General features: G+C 37.1%; 1 protein-coding gene across 13 annotated transcripts in view; it reads right to left on the bottom strand.

The window, feature by feature from the left end:
- CNST (consortin, connexin sorting protein) overlaps positions 1-21,812 on the bottom strand; it is a 48,791-nt gene extending 26,979 nt beyond the window's left edge. For 2 of the 13 annotated variants that reach the window (XM_050710161.1, XM_050710165.1), the window contains exons 1-5: positions 18,565-18,611; positions 14,141-14,578; positions 6,558-6,763; positions 2,937-2,967; positions 360-446 (exon numbers count right to left, since the gene is read on the bottom strand). In XM_050710161.1, the coding sequence (XP_050566118.1) occupies positions 360-446; positions 2,937-2,967; positions 6,558-6,763; positions 14,141-14,578; positions 18,565-18,568 (766 nt within the window). In that variant the 5' untranslated portion in view covers positions 18,569-18,611. Of the gene's footprint in view, positions 1-359; positions 447-2,936; positions 2,968-6,557; positions 6,764-14,140; positions 14,579-14,782; positions 14,794-14,928; positions 15,067-18,564; positions 18,612-21,356 lie in introns of those variants that run through there. The other 11 variants (XM_050710162.1, XM_050710167.1, XM_050710163.1 and 8 more) reach the window with 11 other exon arrangements.
- Positions 21,813-23,674: the final 1,862 nt, after the last annotated feature.

Below are 23,674 nucleotides of genomic sequence, written 5' to 3'. Positions count from 1 at the left end.
CATACGCTCTACAATCTTGTTTCAGACTGTGTAAAAAGCATCGTATTTGTCAAAACGTGCTTTATTTTCGTAATATTATATTAATCAACCTTAAAACAAAAATAACCCCCAAACAACTGTTGATCAAAATCTCAATTGACAGAATAAAGACTGATAAGCTATTTGTGCTTTCTTCATGATATATGCAAGAAGGAATCCAAAGAAGGATTACTTTTCTCATAACAAGTTAGAGAAATTCTGATATAAATGATACTTTTGCTGTTTAACATTTTTAAGCTGGCAAAACGCAAGCTCTATTAATTAGAAATATAAAACAAATGATCTCTTCCTTCCACTATAATAGTTTAGCCTATACTTACCCCACTGTTCCTGTATGGAAGAAAGATTAGCAAGTAGCTGCTCATGATACAATCGTTCAAGCTGAATGAACTTCATTGCCTTCTCATCTTAATGGAAGGTTAAAGAAGAAAGCGCACATATACAAACATATTATGAATTATTTGTATTTGACACTGTATTTGGAAGGACAGTCATTATGTACCTGAAATTTGACATTATTGAATCAAAATGAATAATAGTTAGCATCTAGACTTCTATGCAAGGAAGAAAACAATAGCAGACATGAATACAGCAAATGAGAACCAAATAAGTTCCAAAAATGAAAACCCTATTCTCTTCAGCAGTTACCTATACCCATCTCTTGTGGCCAGCAAGTTTTTCTAAAAAAGAAATGAGCAAAAGGTTACTATGCTGACAACTGTTTTCAAAAAATAAAATCTGTGGTAAATGAAAAGCAAAACAATTACACAAATACTAGTATGCCTCTCTTAAGATATACAATTATATGTCAATAAACATAACTAACTGAAAATACAACTCCTTCTTATTGACCAGCTGGTGACAGTATTAAAAAAAAACAAAACCAAAAACTTTCCTAACTCAGACTCTACAAAGATACCATCCCGCTTTCGAACAACTGCATTTAACACTGTTGGACAGCTGAGACACCTTTTTTTCTTTTTTCTGAAGATTCTCTTTACTTTTCTTCTACATGAAGAACTCTTTCCCCTCCCCTCAACGTTATCAATGTATTCAGAAAGGTATACTGATAGTTTTTTTAATTCTCAATAGTTTAGGACAATTCTAGTTCCATCAGTCCTCAGTTGCTAGTTTTGTTTAAAGCCATGTTTTGTCAGCTATTTCAAATTTAATTCTACAGTAGGATACACAGAGTAGGATATACAGTAGGATATACAGATAGGATACAGTAGGATATACAGAGGATAGTAGTAGTCTGAATGAGGTTCACAGTAATATAGAAAAAAAATCCATTATTCATTCTAATTAAAATACTAAAGTAATTATTGTGAATACACCATCAATACTTGTTTTTTTTTAGCCTTATGCAACACATATATAGCATGGCTTATAAATAACAATATTAATGGAAGAAATATTCCCTGCCTTCAAGATATCTGTTATTAGAAACAGAATTACAGATCAGAGAGAGAGCCTTAGAGATCACAGCAGCAAACCCTAAATTATTGTTAAATATGCAGTTCTACACTGGATGAATTAAAATGCCCATCATGGATAATTAATACTATGCAACATGATAAAGTAAGTTCTTTATTAACCTCAGGAAACTGATGGCTGCAAGTACAGAAGGGATATCCTTCATAAATATGTATTATATTGTGGGGTTGAATTCCACACATCAGGTGTATACTGCATTTTAAATTTACTGTATTTTTACATGCAGAGCCGTAATTTTTCTACAGAATTTTTCTATTTTTCGAAGTTGCATTATAAATATATATATTTTGTTTCTGATGGATGTTCTCTAAGATAGTGATGGATATTTTACGTAACATTTCTTTAAAAATATTGTTACAGTAGTTTCTCTGGTTTTGTACTCCATCCTAATATATCTCAGCTAAATTTCAAGAATACCTTCCCGAGCTTCTTTTGCTTTGTTATTTAATCATTATAATTGCCCAGTTGCTTCATTTTGTTTGTTTTTACAAAGGTAACAAATTACACAATAAAGAAATAATCCGTATGCACAGATTTTTTTGAATTTATGATGCACCTTAGTGAATCATATATACCTTAAGGGCTTACCACTTGCCTCTTCTTTTTATAGTCTGAACATTTTCATTCAAAAGCAAACAGAGAAAAACCCAGTACAGGTTTTCTAAAAATATCATTTCACTTAAAGGTTTAATATTATTACTCCCAGAATTACTGAAATATATCGAAGTAATTATTAGCAGTTCAACTATTAGAACTTGCTGATCAAACTTGTTTGCATTATCTATGAAGAAATCAAAGTAACCTTAGCTGTTCCCAGAAGCAATTACCCACGGTTTCATGTGACAAGGTTCTTAAACTACTTCGATATGACTTTGACTAAATAGCATTTGACAAAGAACATGCTGCTATTGTATGCAAGTTACTGATCTCCCTTAGCTCAGTGTTTGGTATTTTTATTCTAACCTAGACACTAATAGCACCTATTCTAATCAACTGTTGTGATAATTTTGTTCTTGCAACGCTAGTGCCCTATTTGATATAAGAGAATATAAATCCTATCTGGATTGGACATGTTTCCAGTTACCAGTACTTAGAACAAAACTTATCCCATAAAACAGATGTCCTTTGAAAACATTTTCTTACTTCCTTGTTTGTGCACAACTGCTAATGATTCTATCAGCACAGGTTTTGAAAGTGGATTTATTACTTAACTCATATTCCAGATGTCTGATTAAGAAGGACTTGCTAACATATTGTATATTCACTCGTAGGTAAATTAGGGCTCTTACTTCTTTCTACCCCTGACCCACAACCTGTGAGTCAATTGTAAAGTATGTCTTTTATGTTTTATCATGACAGATTATTTAAATACCACATAATTTTTTCAAGTAAAAGGATACATTCCTCCTCTTGAAAATAGGTCTCAGCTATCTGCAAAGGAAAAGGGCAAAAAAATTAGCATTCTCCATTTTTATGAGAGTGGTAAGGATATAATATGAACTTTTTATTATAGTTTTTAAACATCTGTTTTGTAGGTTTGTATTTAGTTTCAACAGAACATGTGTGTTCAGACTAAGTGCATGTATTCTTATTGTAGGAAAGATGTTTAAAAAGAGTATCAAACAACAAAGAAATTCTAAGTCTACTCACACAAATGAATTTGCCCAAATGTTAGTTGGGTTTTATCTTGTTACAACAAACATTTATTTCAGCATTTTTTTTTTTAACAATCATATTAGAAAGTTTTAAGATCACCTAGAAGAGAGGCACTGTATTTACTGATATGAGATGGGTCAAAGAGTTTGAATTCTATTATTAACCATTGCTTCCTTACGTTTGACAGAAGTAATATTGTTGAGCTCTCCTGAGCATTACAGTGCCATGAAATAAAATAGAGAAGTATAGGCTTACTGACTGATGACAAAAGAACAATTTTTGGATCAAAGAAACTGAAAATATTACCTATTGCAAGATCAGAGACATACCAACAGGCTTCCTGTTTACAATATTTCAAATTTTAAGCATTGGAAATTCATGAGATAAACATAAAAGGACTGAATTTGTTGTTTTTTTTTTTTTTCCCGTGTTACTCCTATTCTGCCAGCAGAATCCAGACACCACCATTGCAGCAACCTTCTGCCACTTTCTTTCATGAAGCTTCTGTTCTGTGTTAAAAAGATCTAAGGACCTTCTGCTCCGTGTCAGTTCACTAAGCCTAGCACCTTGATATCTGAAGCTCTTCAACAACAGAGCAAGTCATGTAGTTAACCCAGATGGCAGCCGTTTGATATGCACTGTAGTTGTTATGACACAGAACAAATCTGAGGCTTTTCCTCCTTAAATTGACATTTCTGTAATGGAACAATTAAAATTGGATTCATAACAAGACACCTCTGCCAAAAAAAAGACCACTGGAAAGAAAAAAATAAAAACCAACAAAACCCGAAAAAAAATCACAACAATTCTTCAAGACTTGTTCACCTACGTGGACATTGAGTTAATACAGACGTGTCAAAACAAAGAAATACCATGGAGCTGACACAAGAAAAAAGAAAGTGGTCCCTAATGCATTATTTAGACCTTAAAGTGCTAAGGGGGTTTATTATGAAAAAAAAAAAAAAATCATTCCAAAGCAGCTACTGAGGTCCAAACATAAGAAAGACTACTTTGAAATAACATGTCACAGGAACATCCAAAATACCTAAAAATATAAGTCAGTCTCTAGCACTTGTAGCTTAAAAAAAATTGTAAACTGACATTAAATGTTATAACAGCTATCATCTTAGCCAATGGCTAGGAATTGAAAAAAAGAGATCTCTGTGGCTAAGCATTCAAGATCTCTATCTGTGACATCTTAAAATAAACTTTACCTTGGTTGCGCAATTTTGCAACTTTGACCTTTAATAGATCACTGCAAAAAGGAACAGTAAATATATGCTTACCAATGCATTACTTATATTTACACTAAGGAGCTTTCCACACCAAGGACATGGGCATGCAAAGATTTGCTACAGCAAAGCTACGTATTAACTGCAGACTACTGAACTAGATTTACTAACCTCTTCCTAGCGATGCTTTTGCTTTCAGCCAGCTCAAATCCAAAACTATAAGCATGGAGGTGGCAAGAACTTCATGAAGAAAAGTCAAGTTCCCAGTTAGGAAACCATTTCTTCTGTTAATCAAGTAAAGTTATCTTTTGTTGTTGCCTTTTTTTTTCCCCCCGCTCCTTTCTCAGAACCGATATAAAGGACTAACTCTTGGACTAAAATGGCAAAGGCACCACTTTATTAGAGTCTAGGCAACCAGCTGAGAGAAAGCAGTATCCAAAGACATTCGGAAAAATAAGAGTGTTTTTAAGCAGAATCTAAATTTTGCTTTGTCTCTGAGTTGTTGATGGGGAATACTACAGAAAAGATAGAGCTGATATTCTGGAAAGGAAAAGGTTTAAAGCTATATAGGGAAACTAAGCTGGTAACTGAAACGTATTTCTTTCCATTCCTCTCTTGACAAGAGAGGAATCTTTGAGATTTCCAACAGCAAAAACTTATTTGTGCTTGCCAGAAAACTGGGTAGACTTTCCAAGAAAGCTGATGAACACTGATGGATTTGCTTCTAAACAGAATAAAACAACAAAAAATATAAACCTCAGAAATAAAAACATGTCTTTCACACATTCCAATACAAAATGCTGAATATGTCTTAGAAAGAAAGAGAAGGTATGTGGTTAACATGTTTTGAGTCTAGAAACTCAGATTCTGTTTTCAGTTCTGTTGCAGTTCCTGTATGACTTTGAAAAGGTTGTTCCCTTTAGGGTTTGGCTTCCTCATCTACAAAGCTGTGAACAGATTTCATCTCCATTGTGGTCAGTGACACTCCTTAATGTTTGTGAAGTGTTTTGAAATTCTTGCCCTAACTGTATTGTTTTCCAAAGGAGACCTTTCTACTGACTCATGGACAAACACCAAATTAAACATGGCTACAAGTACAAATGGTTAACCCTAATGCTAAGTTTCAAATAAGTTAAGGAACAACATAAAAATAACTTCACTTAAACACAAGTATTTAAAAAAAACAACCAACACTATATCAAATGTGAAGTATCTAAGATTTGTGATATGAAAGAGAACACTCTCAAACCATCTCTTATCCACATCAAAGAGAACAAGGATGCAGGAGCGTCATCATAGGGAAGAAGCTTTAAATATTACAGTCACCCAAATTTCTGCAGTAAGGATCACGTAACTAAGTCAAAACAGACACTGTCTCACGTCTCTCTCTAGCCCGTGAGAGGCTGTAGCCAAACAAAATGCTGTCCAGTCCATTCTCAGTCTGACAGAATCAAACTATGTATTAATAGCGAACCAAGTTCTAGACACATACTCATTTTGCACCATGATCTTCCAACAGAAAAACATACTTTGCCAGTTAGTAAAAAAAAAAAAAAAAAAAAAAAAGATTGCTTTTCAAATCACACAGTATTTCCGTTGGTGTTGCACATGTGGTGACTGTTCTGTAGATACTCGGGAAGCGTGAATCTCAGCATTCACGCATGAAGTTCATGCTAGAAAGAAGTCTGCAACAGTAAAAATAATTACAGATATAAAATATAATTTAAACATCAGCAGTCTTCTATTTACACCAGTGTCCTACAAAACATATTTCAGGTATTTTGAAGAGTTATTTTCCTAAATCTTCCCAACCCACTCTAGGACTTCATTGACTGGGGAAAAAATTAATATTGTCAAAAACTCTTCCACAGAAAAGCAAGTTTGTTTTCAAGTGTGTAAGATATCAGAAAACTTACCCTTAAGTTTCAATTAACTGCAGAATATACTTTCAAGGTAACTTGTCATTTAACATATATTAGGAGATATCTGCCATGACCCTCTGTTATATATAGAAACTTCAAATTATTCTGTCCAGATATGAATATTGACATATGTTGAATTAATGAACCTTTTTCCTAATGAGAAAAAGTCTCAAATCACAAAGCTGTGTGCAACAACCCAGAATGATAGTACCTGATGCAGACACAGGGGCAGTATCTTTGAATCCATCTGCTCAACCTCTTCACGGAGCAAAGAGAAAAGGGACTGCAACGTTTGGTTTTGTTCTTTTTGGTGAGAATTTTCACTTGCTTCAACAGCACCTTCAGCATGCACTGAATCTGTATGTGTAACAAGAGTATTTTCCTCCTTGATTGCTGTGGTTCCCACTGAAGGAACTCCTTTGAAAAGAACAAGTATTTAGGTTAGAATTCAAAATGTCAAGCCGCATTTTTAGGAAATTTCAATACAGTAGCTGGGAATAAAAAGCTAGGATCTGAAATAACATTCCTGCAAGTAAATAAACTATCAGTCTTGTCAAAACTAGTTGCAATAGGTCTGTCTCAATGTCAGCTCACCTACCTGAAACGACAGACACACAACAGCTATTTTTGTACACTACTAACTGGGATCCAATTTTAATGTGGGATGAAAAAACACCTAGTCTAAACTGTTTGATTGAGTGATTAGAGGAGACCAGGATGACCTAAAAAACAGTGTTGTGACTGATGTTACAGTTTTTGCAACACAGTTTTGCTCAGAAGGGACAAAAGAAGAACAAATAAATAGCACATGGCAGATAGGCAGGGAGCAGTTTGTGTGATGAGCAGGGGTTCTGGTGGTGGCCACCTATGCCAGGAGAGCACCTGTGAGTTTGCTGGGACCAACTGAGGATGCACGGAGTGGCTGTCTTGGGTAGGCCAGGAGAATGTGAATGAGGTTCTTGGTCTGTTTCTTCATGCCTGCTGAGGAGCTTGTAGAGGGAGAAGCCCCAAAGAAGGAAAGGTTCCTGCTGAGAAAGTGAATTTAACCTTCTTCAGAGGATAACACAGCATCTCCTCATGGTGATGACAGGATCTTAAAGGACAGAAAGAAGTAGATGATGACAGTGGGAATTCTACTGTGGAAGACAGACACGCAGGAGGATCGTACTGCTGGGTGGAAAGGAAAACGCCCCTAAGTAGCCAGACTATTTATTTGGGAGTCCAGGAGATGAGCCATTAGCCGTCATCCCTGTTGGTACCAACGACACAAGGAAGCGTGAACTGAATTGAACCACCAGAACTTCGTGCTAGGCAGAAAACCAGGACCCACATGGTACACTCCTTCCCAGCTCACTGTTGCCTGCCTACAATTTTTAGAGAAGTAAAAAAGGTGGGCATGCCCGTGAAGGACTGGCATGGTGAAAGACCATGTAAAGTGTAACAGCGTAAAAATACTACAGGAAAAAAATTTCTGGGTGCAAATCCCTGTTTTCTTCTAAAAATGAAAAGTTGCCAGCACATCGGAGGAGAGGTTCTTAAAGGACTGGAAGCAAAGGTAGGGCTTGATGGTTCCTTTTGAAAATGGAAAAAAGTCAGTGGTGGGATACTCCAGGGTGACAGGGACTATCACGGACCATTTTTACTCAGTATCTTTACTTCCTTCTCCAAGCCAAAGATGGTCGATGAAATCTCAAACTGTGCAAATGATACTAACGTCTTTGGAGCCAAGGTGATGAAGTTCAGAAGGACCTCAAAAACTTGAGCAGGCAAAAAGGTGGCAGATGAGATGCAGAGTAGGTAAAATTAATAAATCTATGAAAATTATCTAAACTGTTGCCTGTAAAATTCCAGTTTCATAACCAGATGAAAAAAAGTCAGGAAAGACCTTGGAGTCATTGTTGGCAGCTCTGTGGAATCATCAGCCTATGTGCAGCATGTGCCAAAACAAAAAACAACAAAACATTGGACACAACCAGAAAGGCTGCTGAGAACAAAACAGAAGATACAATTTTGCTGACTTGCACTGCCAGCATTTTGGCAGCACAGTTCCCAACTCTTATCTCAAGACTGGTATACAGGATTAACAGCAAGTACAGAGAACAACTGAAAGGATCAAAAATCTCAGAGTAAATTAGGAGTTAGGGTGCATCAGGAAAAACTATTACATCTGGACTCTTCGCCTAGGAGAAAAGAAATACGAGTGGGGACAGGATAGAGACTTGTGAGGTAGAGAAGGTGAGGCAAGCTGAATGGACTATGCACCAATCTTGTGTTTATTAAACCAGCACAAGAGAGTAGGTGCTTACCCGGAATCAACTATAGTTGATTCCTCCAATTCATGAACAATTTCTTTTCATAAAAATGCACTGAATTTGATACATTTATAGGACAGTTGTTTTTTTTTTTTTATAAAAAAGTATAACAAATATAACAAAAAAGTAAATAAAGAAAAAAAAAAGCCACTCACAGCTCCATAGCTATTTTTAGTCACCAAATATGTTTGTGAAATTAAAAATTTATTGAAGTTATCTTCACAATTAATTAGACAACATATAAAAAGCAACTTGTATAGATGATACATACACCAAGACGCTGAGAAGTGCAGAATAAACTTTTATAAACTCAAGTTATGATGAGTATGTTATTCCTGAACTACACCCATTTTCTGGAAATCATGTTATCAGTTAAAAGCAGGATACATGGGGACACTGTGTCAAGCTAACCTATTCCCAACAACAAGCATCTCTTTTTGTAACCATCGCTCTTGTGCTGTTTCGGCAGCTCGAGCACTCAGCTGTTTCAGACTCCCTTGTGTTCACTGAAACCCTACAGTGATGATTCAGGTTTGAGATTTCAGGCTTAAGAAAGGCATTGACTTGTCTGCTGAAGGCTCTACCGTTCTATTTTTGGTTATTTACAAACTCTCTATTGTAAATTATCCAGGTCAGGAGCACTAATAATCTCTGTGGGTGGCTGTTTCTGCAGGGCTTATTGCCAGACAAAATATGGGTGTAATTTAATATTGCTTTTTCAATATTAATGTACATCTCTGCTTTTCCAGTATTTATTTGCACTTACTGTGTGCCAAAAGCAACAGGAGGCATAAATGCATGCAAGATGCAAACAAGAAGGTGTTTTTAGAGATAGACTGAAGGCTGTATTTAAAGAGACAAGTTTCTGTTCAGCACACGGTCATGAAATAAGAAAAGAGGGTCCACGTGTTTTAGCAAACCTCTCTCTGGAAAAAAAAGAAGTCACTTCAAACTGCACTTGATTAAGGAGTTAATAAACACCCGTCACATCAAAACACGAAACATGCACAATGGCAACTATCACAAAAAAACAAACAACTTCAGTTTAATGTTATTTTGGTACCACTGCTCTAATACATAGTTTATACACTGCATATTGTTCCTATATATAGTTGAGCTGTCACCCACTGGGAATCCAATTCTGCCCTCAACTTACTACACTGAAGTTGAAGCAACACATCAGAGCCATTCAGGATAATTCTAAACCCAGGACAGCATTTGTGCCTTAGTAACAACAAAACCAAGAACGTTTCTCGTGGCAGTAACACTTAGGAATATAATTTTACCATAAAAGTTTTATGGGGCAAGATCCCACTTTACCTATTTATTCTCCATATTCTTAAAACGGACACACACCACTTTTTCATGGAACTCAATCTTTCTGTCTAAAGCAGATTTGAAAAAAAAAAAAAAAACAATGACAAAAGACAGATATCTTATGTATATGTCTGATATTTAAAGAAATATCAGAAATAAAGAAATATTTAAAGAAATATGAACTTAAAGAAATAGTTTCACTTTGCAAAACATAAATACTGAAAAGCACACTTTGTTCCATACTAGAGTGGAACTAAAATCCTTTGTGAAAAGGAATGTGGAGAAAAACAAACCAACCAAAAAAACACAACGAAACAGAAGATATCACCTCTTCGATGGTGAGAGCACTCATTTGGAATATGGCAAATACCTAAGTTCAAGTCCCTGACCTGCCAGACTCACAAAGTTTTTAACTGACATCTTCTGCGCCCAACTGGGAGTGCCAACAATTCCTAAGACAAGGGGTGATGCAAACTTTCTCGTAAGTTTTCTAAAAGTTCACCGAAGCAGCCCCATGTCTGAACAAAATTCCAACTTTGACAGACCTTCTGAATGGAAGCAACAAATGCATTTTTCCACGTCTCACTTATGCTTTTGTCAGTACTTCCAGTATATGAAATTAAGATGCTCTTGCCACCTGCTTGAAAATGTCAGATGTGCAAGTGTGTAGTATTTGCTACCAATTAACGTTAGTTTTATCTCTCACCAGTAGCAGAAGTTTCTAGTACAGAACATTTCTAATTTTTTTTTTTTTTAAACATTTTTGGTACTCAGTACCAGGAAGCTGGTTCAGACTGAGTCATTCAAGAACCATAACCCCCCCCCAAAGTATTTAAGTATTTTGAAAATACCTCCTTTTTAAGAGTTTTTTTTTTTTTTTTTTTTTTTTTAAACAGACAGGAGTATTGGGGGGAACATCGTTAAAGATCAAACTATAGCTGAGCAAGCTCAAAATCTTGTTTAGCACAGCAAACAAGTAAAATGACTCTGCTTGGCTCTCCATAAAATGTGACCAGTTTATAGTCATGTATTTAATTTGCTGCAACACCAAATCCATCCCAACTGCTTCACTTTCTCTCCCACCTTTACGCTACTTCATGAAATAAGTTGAATAATTACAGTAAAAGTGTGTGTTGCAGAATTTAACACCAGGAAAAGCAATCAAGTGCAAGACACCATGCTACACTATGTTCATGAATTACACAGTGTGATTTTACAATATGAAGTTACCAATTATGCCAGGGATGACCTTTCAGAAAAAGACAAAATTATTTTCAGGGAACGGGGATAATTTGAGATCCACATTTATAAAAATACACTGAAGCAGATGATGCTCCATGAATCACTATCTCTATCTCACTACAGCAAGTACGATTCACTACAAGGAATCCAAGGATGAATAATCACTAAAGTTTAAATTTGTCCATTTATAGTTACATCACACCTTTGATCACCAGTGGCCTCCTTATCGGATATATTTATTCAAAACTATTAGCATACAAAAAGAATAGGAGAAACAACTAAAGTCGGGCGGCAAATTCACTGGAAGCCATTGGATTCTGTCTATTCTCACCCAGGGAGATCCTGAACAGGCAATTTCTGGTGGCAAGGAGAAGACACTATCAAACATCTCTCTTCACCTTGTCCTTAGAACTCTTATTTAGCAATCCTCTCCTGACCACTGTCAGAGGCAGGACATTCAACAAGATGGATCTTCAACTGCTACAGTAATTCCTGCATCTCTGCCACTGATTGTAGAAGCTAGGATAATTGTAGCTCCTACACATTGCAAATATATACAGAAACATAACAGTCAAGTACTTGTAGTTGTTTATACTTCATAAGAAAGTATTTAGAGGGTTTCAAACACTCTGCAAGTGGCAGTACTCGCTTTCTTCTGAAGTAAAAACATATGTTCGGAGGGGAATAGGGACTTCTCTAGCGATCACCAATCTTCTGCTGAGCAAGTCCCGAAAAAATAAAAGGTAGGTTTCCATACTCCAAGTTCATTTTAGATACCAGCAAGCGACTAGATACAGATGTGTTATTTAAGTCAAACATCAGCTTTTCCAGATTTAACATTTAACAGCGACAGTAACAGGTTTGCTTATATAGAAAGAGAGGACGATTCATAACACTCTTCTATATCTATGAGTCAAAGCCAGCTCATCCATGATTTTTCAATAGTTAAAAATAAAAATGAAAAAATATCACCATAATACATGCCCTGCAAGTATTCAGTCTGAGATTCTAACTGGATTGCGTGACCCTCTGCTGTCACCCATTCAGTGATTTTCCTCTGTGTTTGACTATTCTCCCTCTGAATTGGTATAAAGCACAGAAAGCTAGTTTGGTTCTTTATGTAGAGGGACACTAGAGGGATACTCAAGAATTAGTTAAAATAGCTGATGTTAAAAATGATAAAAGGAAGGTTCTCACTAAAATAAAGACATCTGCAACATCAAGAAATTGTGACAGTCACTGCACTGTGTGAAAACAGGAGAACCACCATGCGATGATAACTAGAAAGCTTAACATAAATTAACCCATAGTCAATGGGAAATATAATTTTGTGTTTTGATCTTCCTACTGTAACGATCAAGGTTCTCTATTAATAAAGTAGTTAGAGTTTCTTCACATGGATTCTATTTTTATTCCCAAGAAAACTCCTTAAAAAACTTTGCAGGCAGGATATTCTTCCCTGTTGCGGTATTCTGCATCTCTAGGTTTTTCAGGAAGTTTTCTTTATTTCAGCTTTCTGCCTTAGAACTGCCATCTACTGTGCACAGCTGTTTCTGTGGTACTTCTGCATCTGTTGATTGCATTCATCATCAAGAATACAAACTAGCGGAAACAGAATATGGGCAAAGTATAACTTTCAGTTTTGGGGTAAATTTATTTATTTCTTCCTCTCACCATACTTCAGATACTTCTGTCCACAGATCTATATTACATTTCATTAACTTTTTTTAAAAAAAATTATTCCACTACTAGTCCTCAATTACTTCTCCCAATCCCTCTTTTGTTTTACTTTTCTTATCTTCTTATACATGAAATCTACAATTGCAAGATATACTCACTGATTTTCTTCATTATTTAAGGACAAATCATTCTCCTCATGATGACAGATTTCAGTATCCCCTAATCTTTACTAGAAAACATATTTTTTCTCTTCTAGATCTTGCCTGTATGTACAAGATATGGAACACAAGCTTCCTTCCTTTCACTTTACCTATTTTGCAGTCCCTTTAGATCATCATCGTTTAGCAGAATTAGGCCATAGAAGAATTTTGGCAAGAAAATTGTATTTTAAAACTACCTATTTTAAACTGCCGAATTCCCCATCTTCTCAATCCTTAGAAGAAAAAAATACACGGAAAAAAAAAATAGGAGTGACTCAGTTGTTCCAAGTAAGTTTCAAAAAGATACCAATGGGATGAAATACACTGCTTTTAATTAATGTATTTGCAGCACTATGACACATAAGATATATGATTTATGGCATAATCCTAATATGCATAATGATGCAGACAAATCTTACTCATTCAAAAAGGGAATAAACACCTCAAATAAGAACAAGTAATAAACTTTTATATCTTCCTTATCGAATTCAGATCCAAAAGATATAAAGGAGAAGTAACATGAAAAATTGGGAGAAACATATTTGTTGAGTGGCTCATTACCTGAAATGCAAATCCTAGCACTATGTATCAAGCTTTAAACAACCTAAGTAAATTCTGATGGCAACAGGCCAAAACCAAGATAGTTGGTACTCATACCAAGATGTCAAATCTTGACTCTATATCAAGACACCAAAATCTTGCACTTCAACACCTAAAATAAACCAAAACATACTGCCTGAATTTCTGGCCATTCTGATTTGGAAGTCAGCCCAATTTCCATACTGAAACTGTGCACCTCCCTCTACTCATCCTCCATCAATGTGTTCCATGTGTTACATAGCTCACTAATTCAAATACAGACAATGAAAACTTCTAGAATTGAATCTGATTTAGTACTATTAACACGCTAAAACATATTTTAGTGGAACATGAAAATAATTACTGTGGCACTTACAATGTAACTTTCTTAACACTTCACAGATTAAAACTACAGTTTTATTATTTTAAGTAAACAGAATAAAAACATGTTTTTTAGGAAGTACCTTTAGATTTTTTTCCGGAGCTTCTTTTGCTTCTTGGACTTCTTTTTCCACCTTGCTGCTTTTCTATAACAGGCTTTTCCTCCAGCTGGGGGTCCATATGGGCTTTTACAGATGTCCTTTCAGTCTCACTTTCCTTACAGCTTGGGGTACAGCCTCCACTGTTCATATTCTCATTATTGTTGATGCTGTCCTGCTCACCTTTATCCTGTCTTCCCATAGCAGTTCTACTACTGGTCAGAACCTCATTCCCATCATTGTCAAGTTGATTTTCATTTTCATCAGGTGAAGAAACCAAATACGAAGCCAAACTTTCCACCCTATAGTCATCTTGAAGATTGTCTTTGGAGTCTATTTGTAGATCATTTGGTGGAAATTCTCTGTCATCCATTAGAGCGTTACTTGTTGAACCACTTAATTCCCCTCCAGATATTTTTAGACCTAAAATATAAAACCAGAAGAAGCATTTATAATACATATTATGACAGATGAATAAGCTTGTGCTTAATTCCAGAAAATAAAGAATCACATTAGCTAAGTAATATAATTTAAAGGTATGGGGAAATTGTTTCCAATAGTTGCCCCATTATAAGTTTCCAACCCATTGCTCCATTATAAGTTTTGAAACAAAGCCTAACTACATACTAAAAGCTATCTGTGAACTTGTATTTTTATCCAGTTACAGTTGGTTCCAGTTAAATGACCAGTAGCATAGCTGATCTTCACAACAGTGCTCATGGTGTTATAACTGAGGCAACAAGGAAAACACAAAGATAAACAAAAACCACCACCTCTGTTTAAATCCATGGCTAAAATAAAAGTATTCTTATTGTGTAAGATCATAGTTTGCCTGAAAAAAAAAAACACCACACAAAACAAGACAGGAAGGAATGGAAGCAGAACTTTCATTTCTGTCAGTCACAGTATCTGCATGTTTGCCATGGTACAAGAATTAGATGAAAGTAAAACCTGTTTATTGACTCAAATTGTCACTTTATTTTCAAGAGAACATTCAACACGTCTTCAGTACACACACAAGCAGATGGTTTGTTAATAAAAAAAACCTAATCCACCACCTACTCTCAACGGGGGTCAATTTTCTCTTTTAGTGAACATGCAGCTCTAATCAATGCTGCAATTAGGCACATAGTTACAGGAAAAAAGGATAACTCTTAGTAGCAGAGTTATGTGGAACCTAACAGAGAACTGTAATTGCGTTGGTTGCTTTCCTCAGCTTTTGGAAGCACAGCACTACTGCTGGTTTAACTTAGCAACTATATAAATGAAATATAATTCCATTACATACATCTAATTAGATTCATCTCACATATTTTAAATAGGAAATCCAAAAAATGGCAAGCACTCTTATATTACAGAAGAGCTTTGACAGGCTTCCTAAGGCAGCTTCCTATCCTTTCCTTCAAAGGAAAAGGCATTTTAGGAGACCTGTTTCACCAAACTTTCCTCGGTTTTCTTCCCCAGTATATACAACTGATATAACTGAAATGTATGCTTACTAGATATGCAAGATACCATTTCATTTTACGTGCTAGAATAATTCAAATTGCAGAAAAATGAAAAGATACCTTAGAGGATAAGCATTCTTATGCAACCTTTACAGTTGCTAAAAGGACTAGAAGAAAGAAAATTTCACTCATCTTAGAGAAGGACTAGGAGGAGGATTCACGGAGCTACAGGCTGCTTGCTCTCACCTCAATCCCTGGAAGATGACGTAGCAAGTAATCCCGGAAACCATTTTCAAACACGTGAAGGACAAGAAGGTCATTGAGAGCACTCAGTATGGATTTATGACGGGTAAATAGCACTTAACTAACTTACTAACCTTCTGCAATGACATGACTGGTTCAGTGGCTGAGGGGAGAACGGTGTATGGTGTTTACCTTGACTTTAGTAAGGCTTTTGACACTGTTTCCCATAACTCCCTTATAGACAAGCATTCAAAGTACGGGCTACATAAACAGACAGTGAGGTGAACTGAACACGGGCTGGATGGCTGAGCCCAGAGGGCTGTGATCAGCCAAATAAAGTTCAGCTGGAGGCCTGTCATGAGTGGTGTATCCTCAGGAGTTGACAGTGAGCCCAGTACTAGTCATTAATGACTATTCATTAAGTACTATTCATTAACCTCATTAACGACCTCGGTGACAAGTCAACTCATGGTAAGTTTGTGGATGATACGCCAGAGGGTTGTGCTGCCATTCACAGGGACCTCAACAGGCTGGAGGAAATGGACTGACAGGAACTACGTGCAGTTTGACAAAGGAAAATGGAAAGTCCTGCACCTGGGAAGGAACAGCCCCATGTGCTGATCCAGACCAAGGGCCACCCCGCTGGAAAGCAGCCCTACAGAAATGGCACCTGGGCTTCTGGTGGGCAGCAACAGACCATGAACCAACAACGTGCATTCATGACAAAGAATGCCAATGGCATCTTGGGTCACATTAGGATGAGCAGGTCAAGGGAGGTGATCCTTCCTCCCTACTCAGCGCTGGCGAGACAAATCTGGAGTGCTGGGTACAGTTCAGGGCTCTATGGAAAAAATACATGGATGTACTGAAGCAGCTCCAGGACAGGGCCAAAGAGATGATTAAGGGACTAGAGCATCCGTCAGAGGAGGTGAGGCTGAGGGAGCTGTGACTGTTTGGCCTGAAGGCTCAGGGGAGATTTCATCAACATATGTAAATGTGATAGGAGGAAGTAAAGACAAGTCAGTTTCTTCTCAGTGGTATCTAATGAAAGGACGAGAGGCACTGGACACAAGCTGCGTATAAGGAACACTTCTTAAACATAAAAAGAAGCTTCACCTGTACGCGCAATTGAAAACTGGAATGGGGTTGCCCAGAACAGGTTGTAGAGCTGCCATCCTTGGAGATGCTCAAAACCCGACTGGACACAGTCCTGAGCAACCCACTCCAGTTGACCTTGCTTTAAGTCAGGGTGGGGGATGGACTAGAAAAGGTCCCTTTCAACCTTACCCATCCTACAATTCTATGGCTGTGAGTGGTGGGATCTTTAATAAGATACAGGCCACGTCATGAAGCGAAAACTCCTGTATCTACTTTTTGTACAAGGCACAAAATAATTCTTAATTAAAATGTTCATATTAAAAATCAATTTCACTAATTCTGAGGGGGAAAAAGGTATGACTCTTATGTTCCTTTCACCAAGGACTCACTCAGACACTGTTCTGAAGCCAAATGTGTATGCAGAGCTGATCTAAGGAAATGGAAAGAAGGTGTCAATTCCAGGATTTTCTTCAACTTCTTTGTCCATTCGTACATTTTGCAGGGAACAAAAGGGAAGGGCACAGGACTGTAGAGGTGTAGAGGTCAGCACAGAAGCTATCCGTGCTCACATGCACTCCAGCTACTGCAACTGCTGCTAGCCATCTATTCTGGCTAGCTGTTGGGCACACAGCCAGCAGAGAGTTTCCAGCATTAACTCTTCCTAATTGTCCACTTCTCTTTTTTCACTGCTTCAGAGAGGGCTCACAGGCTTTAGTCACTCTCCATGACTGCCCTTTATACTTGTCCTAAAATTATTTCTGCTAGTATTCCTGAAAAGTTTATCTCTAAAGCACAATCCTTAACACAACATCAATTTTGCTAAGCCAACAGGTGCCAGGAAGTGCACAAACATCACTTGGGTAGTCTGCCCCTTACTAGCACGAGTTTACTTCTCCACTCGGGTGTTCCTGGGTCACTCCACCAAGTACTGCTCTACTGGTTCTACAGGAGCGGCGAGACACGGGCAGCTACACCTGCCCTCAGATACCACTTCAACCTACACGTGCTCTGTAAAGGAAACTGGAAAGGGAGCGTTACGATGACGGTGTGCCAGGTGCCCGGGGGTCTCCAAGCAGGATGTTTTAGGAGTTCCCCGTAAGCACATGGAGGTGACGAGCCGCAGCCAGACGGGCAATGCAGAAGCAAACTCAGGACAACGCAGTTTCTGCTTGCTACCCGAAGGACTTGTTAGCCATTTCCCGCCATACCAGTCCTGCTAAGAAGTACTGCCTGTCTGTCCTTTAGCATACACGCACCTTAAAAAGTCAGTCTAGAAGACTAATGAATTGTACAAAGTGGGAAAGGCGTAACTTGTGTCTTCCTCTGGCAACCAAACAAGAGAAATGGCTTTCCTTAAGCATAAGACAAATAAGGGATCTCAAGAGGAGATAGATTCTGCAGAATCTATCTGTTCATTAGAAGTATGCTCCTTATTCTAGCTCCTTGCCTTCAAGGAGAGTTAAACATGAAATGAAAAGTTAACAGGAGGACAGACAGCAAGAATCAGAACCAGAATATATTCTTTACAGACACCAATACAATAGTAACAATTTATAGATGGTAACTGTTCTAAATTGTTGAAAAAAATCCCAAATACCACATTACAGGTTTAATTCTTACTCATCCCAGCAGATGAAATACTAACTGTTGCTGCCCTTCCCAGCTCAAGGATTAAATGGCACATCAAATAAAACGGGATAAAGCGAATTGCCCAAAGCCAATGAGGAATTAGTTTTAACAGCAATAATTAAAAACCAGGATGTCCTACCACTACTCTTTTGCTCCTATCAGTAGACAACAGCTTATCCTTTCAACAGCTAACACATGGAAAACAGAGAACTGAATGCATTTGAACAAGGTGTTTCCTATTAGATTGTGCAAAACGAGGAAAAGATGCTTTTGACAAGTGACATTTTATATAGAGGAAGCTAACTTTTTGATAGAAAATATTAAGTCATTTCCTTTCAACATAATATATGTGGCTATAATGATAGTCCCTCTCTAGCTGAGAGGCTGGAGAGCCCTTGCAGCTCATGCTGATCAACTTTTGTTTACAGTCTGAAATTCAGTATTTCTCCAAATAAAAGTAGCCTTTAAATCTACTCCTTTCCACAACCCTTGTGACTCAGAGGATGAAAATCCAAAAAGAGCTAGTTCAAAGAATTTAGAAGTCTTGCACTTGATATTTTAACAGGATTTTTACCCCCCTGCTGCCCCCCTCCCCTCCATGTTTTCAATATTGCTGTTAATCCTTTTGATGCTGCCAAGGCACCAGGAAGTTACAGAAGCGCAGCTAAATCCAGTGAGAACGAACTTGAGCTCTGCCTAAAAAATGCAACTAGTAACACTTATTTATAAACAAAACTGGAATTAAGCCCACTAGTGATTTGAGCTATATTTAAAAGACCATTCTGATGCAGTTATTCTATTTACTGTTTTGCCATTGAAACGAACCATATGCAAAAACATACGAAGAAAAAAGTTTGCTTCTTGCCAGGCACATCCTTCCTCCCTTCTCTATTTGTCCAAAGTTGACATAAAAGCCAACACTAAGCAGAATTGTGCAGACCTGAATTAAAAAGAAATGATAAATGGAAGTGCTTCAATTTCAATTGCCACACAGATTAATGCAACTGGCATATAAAATCATGGTGATTATAGTACAAATAAAAATAGGATGGAAAATATTTGCCAAGTGGCTAAAAGGAAGTCTGAATTGAAAAAATTAGTTAGGTTTGTTTGAATACAGACAGTACGTGTGTTACAGAAATACCTTGGCACTCAGTTCTACTTGAAGTAAATCAATTTCAATTTTAAAAAGTCCATGTTCTTCAGTGTTTTCTTTCATGTAGTTCGTATAATTTCAACAACTCTTTTAGTTGCTCATTTTTGTACGTGCATACAGTGACTTTCTTCCATCAGCCCTTACTAAGGAAATATTACCTTAAACAAAACTGTTGGGACTGAACACTGAAAAAAAAAAAAAAAAGGAAGAATCAGGATCTCTCCTGACCTGGCACAGCCAAAATTTGAATAGGGCACAAATGAAAAAAAACCACCCTCATACTGACACTCAGCTCCTCCATCCTGGAAAGCTAATGGTTTTTGTGAACGCTTACTGAATATATTGCGTAGTACTTCATTTACTGATCTCAGAAATATCTCACAGATATTCCTGAGATAATGTAACAGGTGTTAAAGGCACAGGAGGATTCATTACACCCTACCAGACACTAATCAATTACAAACGTGTATTTTTCTTTTGCGCACAACAAAACACACACACAGTGTATGCAAATAAGAGAACCTAGAAAGGTAAGAGTTTTAGAGGGGAAGGAACAGCACTGCATGTGGTAACAGTTGCTCAGCCTAGAAATGGTTGCCATATGAACAACCAAGCCAGCTGTCAAGAGATGTGGAATCGCCATCCTTTTAAAGAAGAAATTTAGCAACTTTTAATTTTAAAGACTGTAGATAGCACCTAGGATTAAGGGAATTTATTTTTCTTTAATGTTGTGTGACTTTTGTCCCTTTTATATATATTCAGTATTTTTAATATAAACAACATCTAGGACAACTAGTCCTAGAAAAAAAAAAGTGCTGATACTGTTAAGAGGAAACAGGATTTTTTAAAACAATATGTATTATATATATATTAGAGAGTTGTGGCTTTTGTTGCTAGATAGAAAAGAAAAAGAAAAAAGGAAGAGCTGAAACTGTATAATTTGAAGAATGACAAAACCTAACACGCATATTTCTTTGAAGAAAAAACAAATCTGATGATCTTTCTTATAGCCAGAGTGAAGATATATTATAGGACATTTAAATATTAGTATCTCATTTCATATTTATAAATAAATACATGGCAATGTGAAAACTATAATGGCCATTCAAAATGAAAATGTGCACGGCAAATTGTTATTATTGCAACTTACTTTCTGCATACAAGAAAGATCATTGATCTTATTTAACAAACAATTACATTTACTTCCAAAATGAAGATGCAATGATGGAGAAATTCTAGACAACACAGTAACTAGTTCTTTTGAGAAAGTGCAAGAGCAATTTCTCTACTACTGCTTGCTTTTTCCATTGATCTGCAACCCAAGACATCCCTGAAGAAATGTGGAATATTATCACCAGATGGCCAGAATGAGTGTCCTCATTTCATCACAGCCAGGAATAACAGGGGAAGTATCAGATGCTGAAGATGTACTTGACCATCACACGATTTGCTGCAGATGGAAGGAGACAGCAGACAACGAGGGTAGGCATTTCATTCAGCTGTAATCGTCTCATAAAGCCAGACCGCTTCCAGCTAGCAGAATCCTGCTCTGCACTGTGTTTTATCTGCAACACATAATGGTTAGAATCCTGCTGTTCTAAAGGAGGGGAACAAATTCCGTACATACTTCTGTTTTCCAGCCTGACATCCCTGCAGAAAAAATCTGCCATGCTGTGAGCACGGACTCTGTAGTAGGTTATCGCTTCACAAGACAGTCTTACGTACAATCCCATCACTGGACAGCCTCACTACAAGAGAATCTCATTAACGTCCTCCTGACTGTTCAGTTTGCCCTGTGTCCTGCTTTGAAATAATGTACTAGAGGAAGAAAAGATCTTCCTACAGGTTTTCTGCTTCCATGTCAGATACATGCATCAGGAGGTCGCTCTCCTCAGACATGATAAGTCTGGTACCTCCAAGAGATACAGAAGCAGGAGTGGTTTATCTAATTACACTGAATTTACAAAACATCTGAGCATGAACAGCTTGGTGATTTGGCACTTTCCGACACTGAAGTGGTATTTCTCAAGTGACAGTGGCATTTAGCAGCATGACGATCTCTACATTTGCAAACAGCAGGAATGGTGAGGTTTTGAGAGGAAGTTCCACATGCTATTTTCAACTTCGAAGCTTCCCAATCATTCTGCTTATTCACAGCTTTAGTAAACAATGATAAACATACACTGCCAGGCATAATCTAGTCTTCCACATTTACCATTACTATAAAAACATGTTTCAGACACCAGCCAAATAAAAGAGGTTTGTCTGGGAACAAATAATATCTGTTATTAGAACATATGACAGTTTAGATGAAAATTTCATACAAACAAGCTCTTTTTCAGCACTCAAAATGCACAGTGATCAGCCTTCCGGGTCTCTGAAAAGCTTCAGGTTCGAAACTAGGACAAATTTCACACTTGTGTACACTGAATGGTATGAGAAGAAAATGGGACCTCATCATTTGATGTGTTAATTTTTTTGAGCTCATCTGCAGCAAAACACCCGAACGTATCTCGGGTAGGGGAAGTAAGGCAGTGAACAGACTGTGGTAGGAGGATGGAGAACCCTCATCACTGCAGCACTTGGTAAAACACTGGTCAGAAGTAACCTATGTGTAACTGCTCCTGCCTTAGGATAAATTAATCTCCTTTGAAGCTTTATGAGCAGAAGTAAATTTGCCTTTTTTCATTTTTGTATTTTCCTTCTAGTTGAACAACTCCCAGATTGTTACACTTCAGAATATGTGCACAAATTTGATTACCAAGCATAAAAAAAAAAACAAAACAAAAACTTCCCACTAGACAAGTTTATGCATCTCTCTCATCTATGAGTAAAACTCGTTATAAATACAGTACTAGCTGAAAAAGAAAGAAACACAAACACAGAGAGCTTCACACATACCTGCCTAACAACCACCAACCAGTGTTTTCTATCAAACAGTTCTGAACAAGAAGTTTTCGTTACCTAGCAAAAGGACAACTAAGAGTTATCCTAAGATCTTCCTACGATGGGTACTTTTTTCTTGTTTAAAACAAAACAAAAGCACAATCTAACCTTATGAGAACTGACCAGCTCAGCTTACTCTTACCTAAATCTTTGCTTTACCAGGACCTGAGAAACCTGCTACACCCTACCACCTCAGAAAAGGTAGCAAAAAAAAAAAAAAAAAAAATCACACGAAGATCTAAACTGCCCCACTATCTCAGGTAACAACTTTAAACATATATGAAAAGGCAGAAATGACAGAATACAGCCCTTCAAAATAGAGCTGCAAGAAGAACTGGGTGATTATCTAAAAATTGCCCATCTGTGGAAGCAAGAGTGTTCAGGACTTTCTGTGAGTTGAATTTCATACTGAAGTTAAATCCCATAATTTTCACCTGAGGAATGAGCAAGTTTTATAGCCCTGATCAACACAAAGATAATTGACATGGTCAAAATATTTAATTAGGTCCTAAATCACATCAAGGCCAGAAACAACCACAAACAGAATGGAAACTTGTCCATAAAATCTGTGAAACAAGTCTTGTCTGCAAGTATTACACGCTTGTGGCTTCTTTATTATCAAACCTGCAGGCCCGACTGGAAGGCTAATTAAGATCAGAGCTAACTGTTAGAGCTTCAATAACTCTCGTCATTAGAAGATAAGAACACCCAGCAGCTCTAACAAACTGTTGCATCAGTCTGTTTTCTATTTTAGAAAGGAAGGATGGTTCAGTTGCCACGTAATTCAGCGTCAGATACGAGCGAGTGAGATCGAACCCTTTCTTTGCTCTGAACCTCTCACATGAGCTGGTCACACTCCTACGTTCTCTTTAATGCATTTCTTAACTAGAAATTATTGATTTATTTCACAGGGGTATAGCAAAGATTAATACATTAAAAGGATCGTGACGTAGATATTTTAGTAAAGGGCATACGTATGGTAAAGATATACACACATTT

Source organism: Cygnus atratus, chromosome 3, assembly GCF_013377495.2.
Source record: "Cygnus atratus isolate AKBS03 ecotype Queensland, Australia chromosome 3, CAtr_DNAZoo_HiC_assembly, whole genome shotgun sequence".
NCBI classification, from domain to species: domain Eukaryota; kingdom Metazoa; phylum Chordata; class Aves; order Anseriformes; family Anatidae; genus Cygnus; species Cygnus atratus.
Note: the sequence above shows the minus strand (reverse complement) of the source record. Positions and strands in the feature narration are given on the sequence as shown.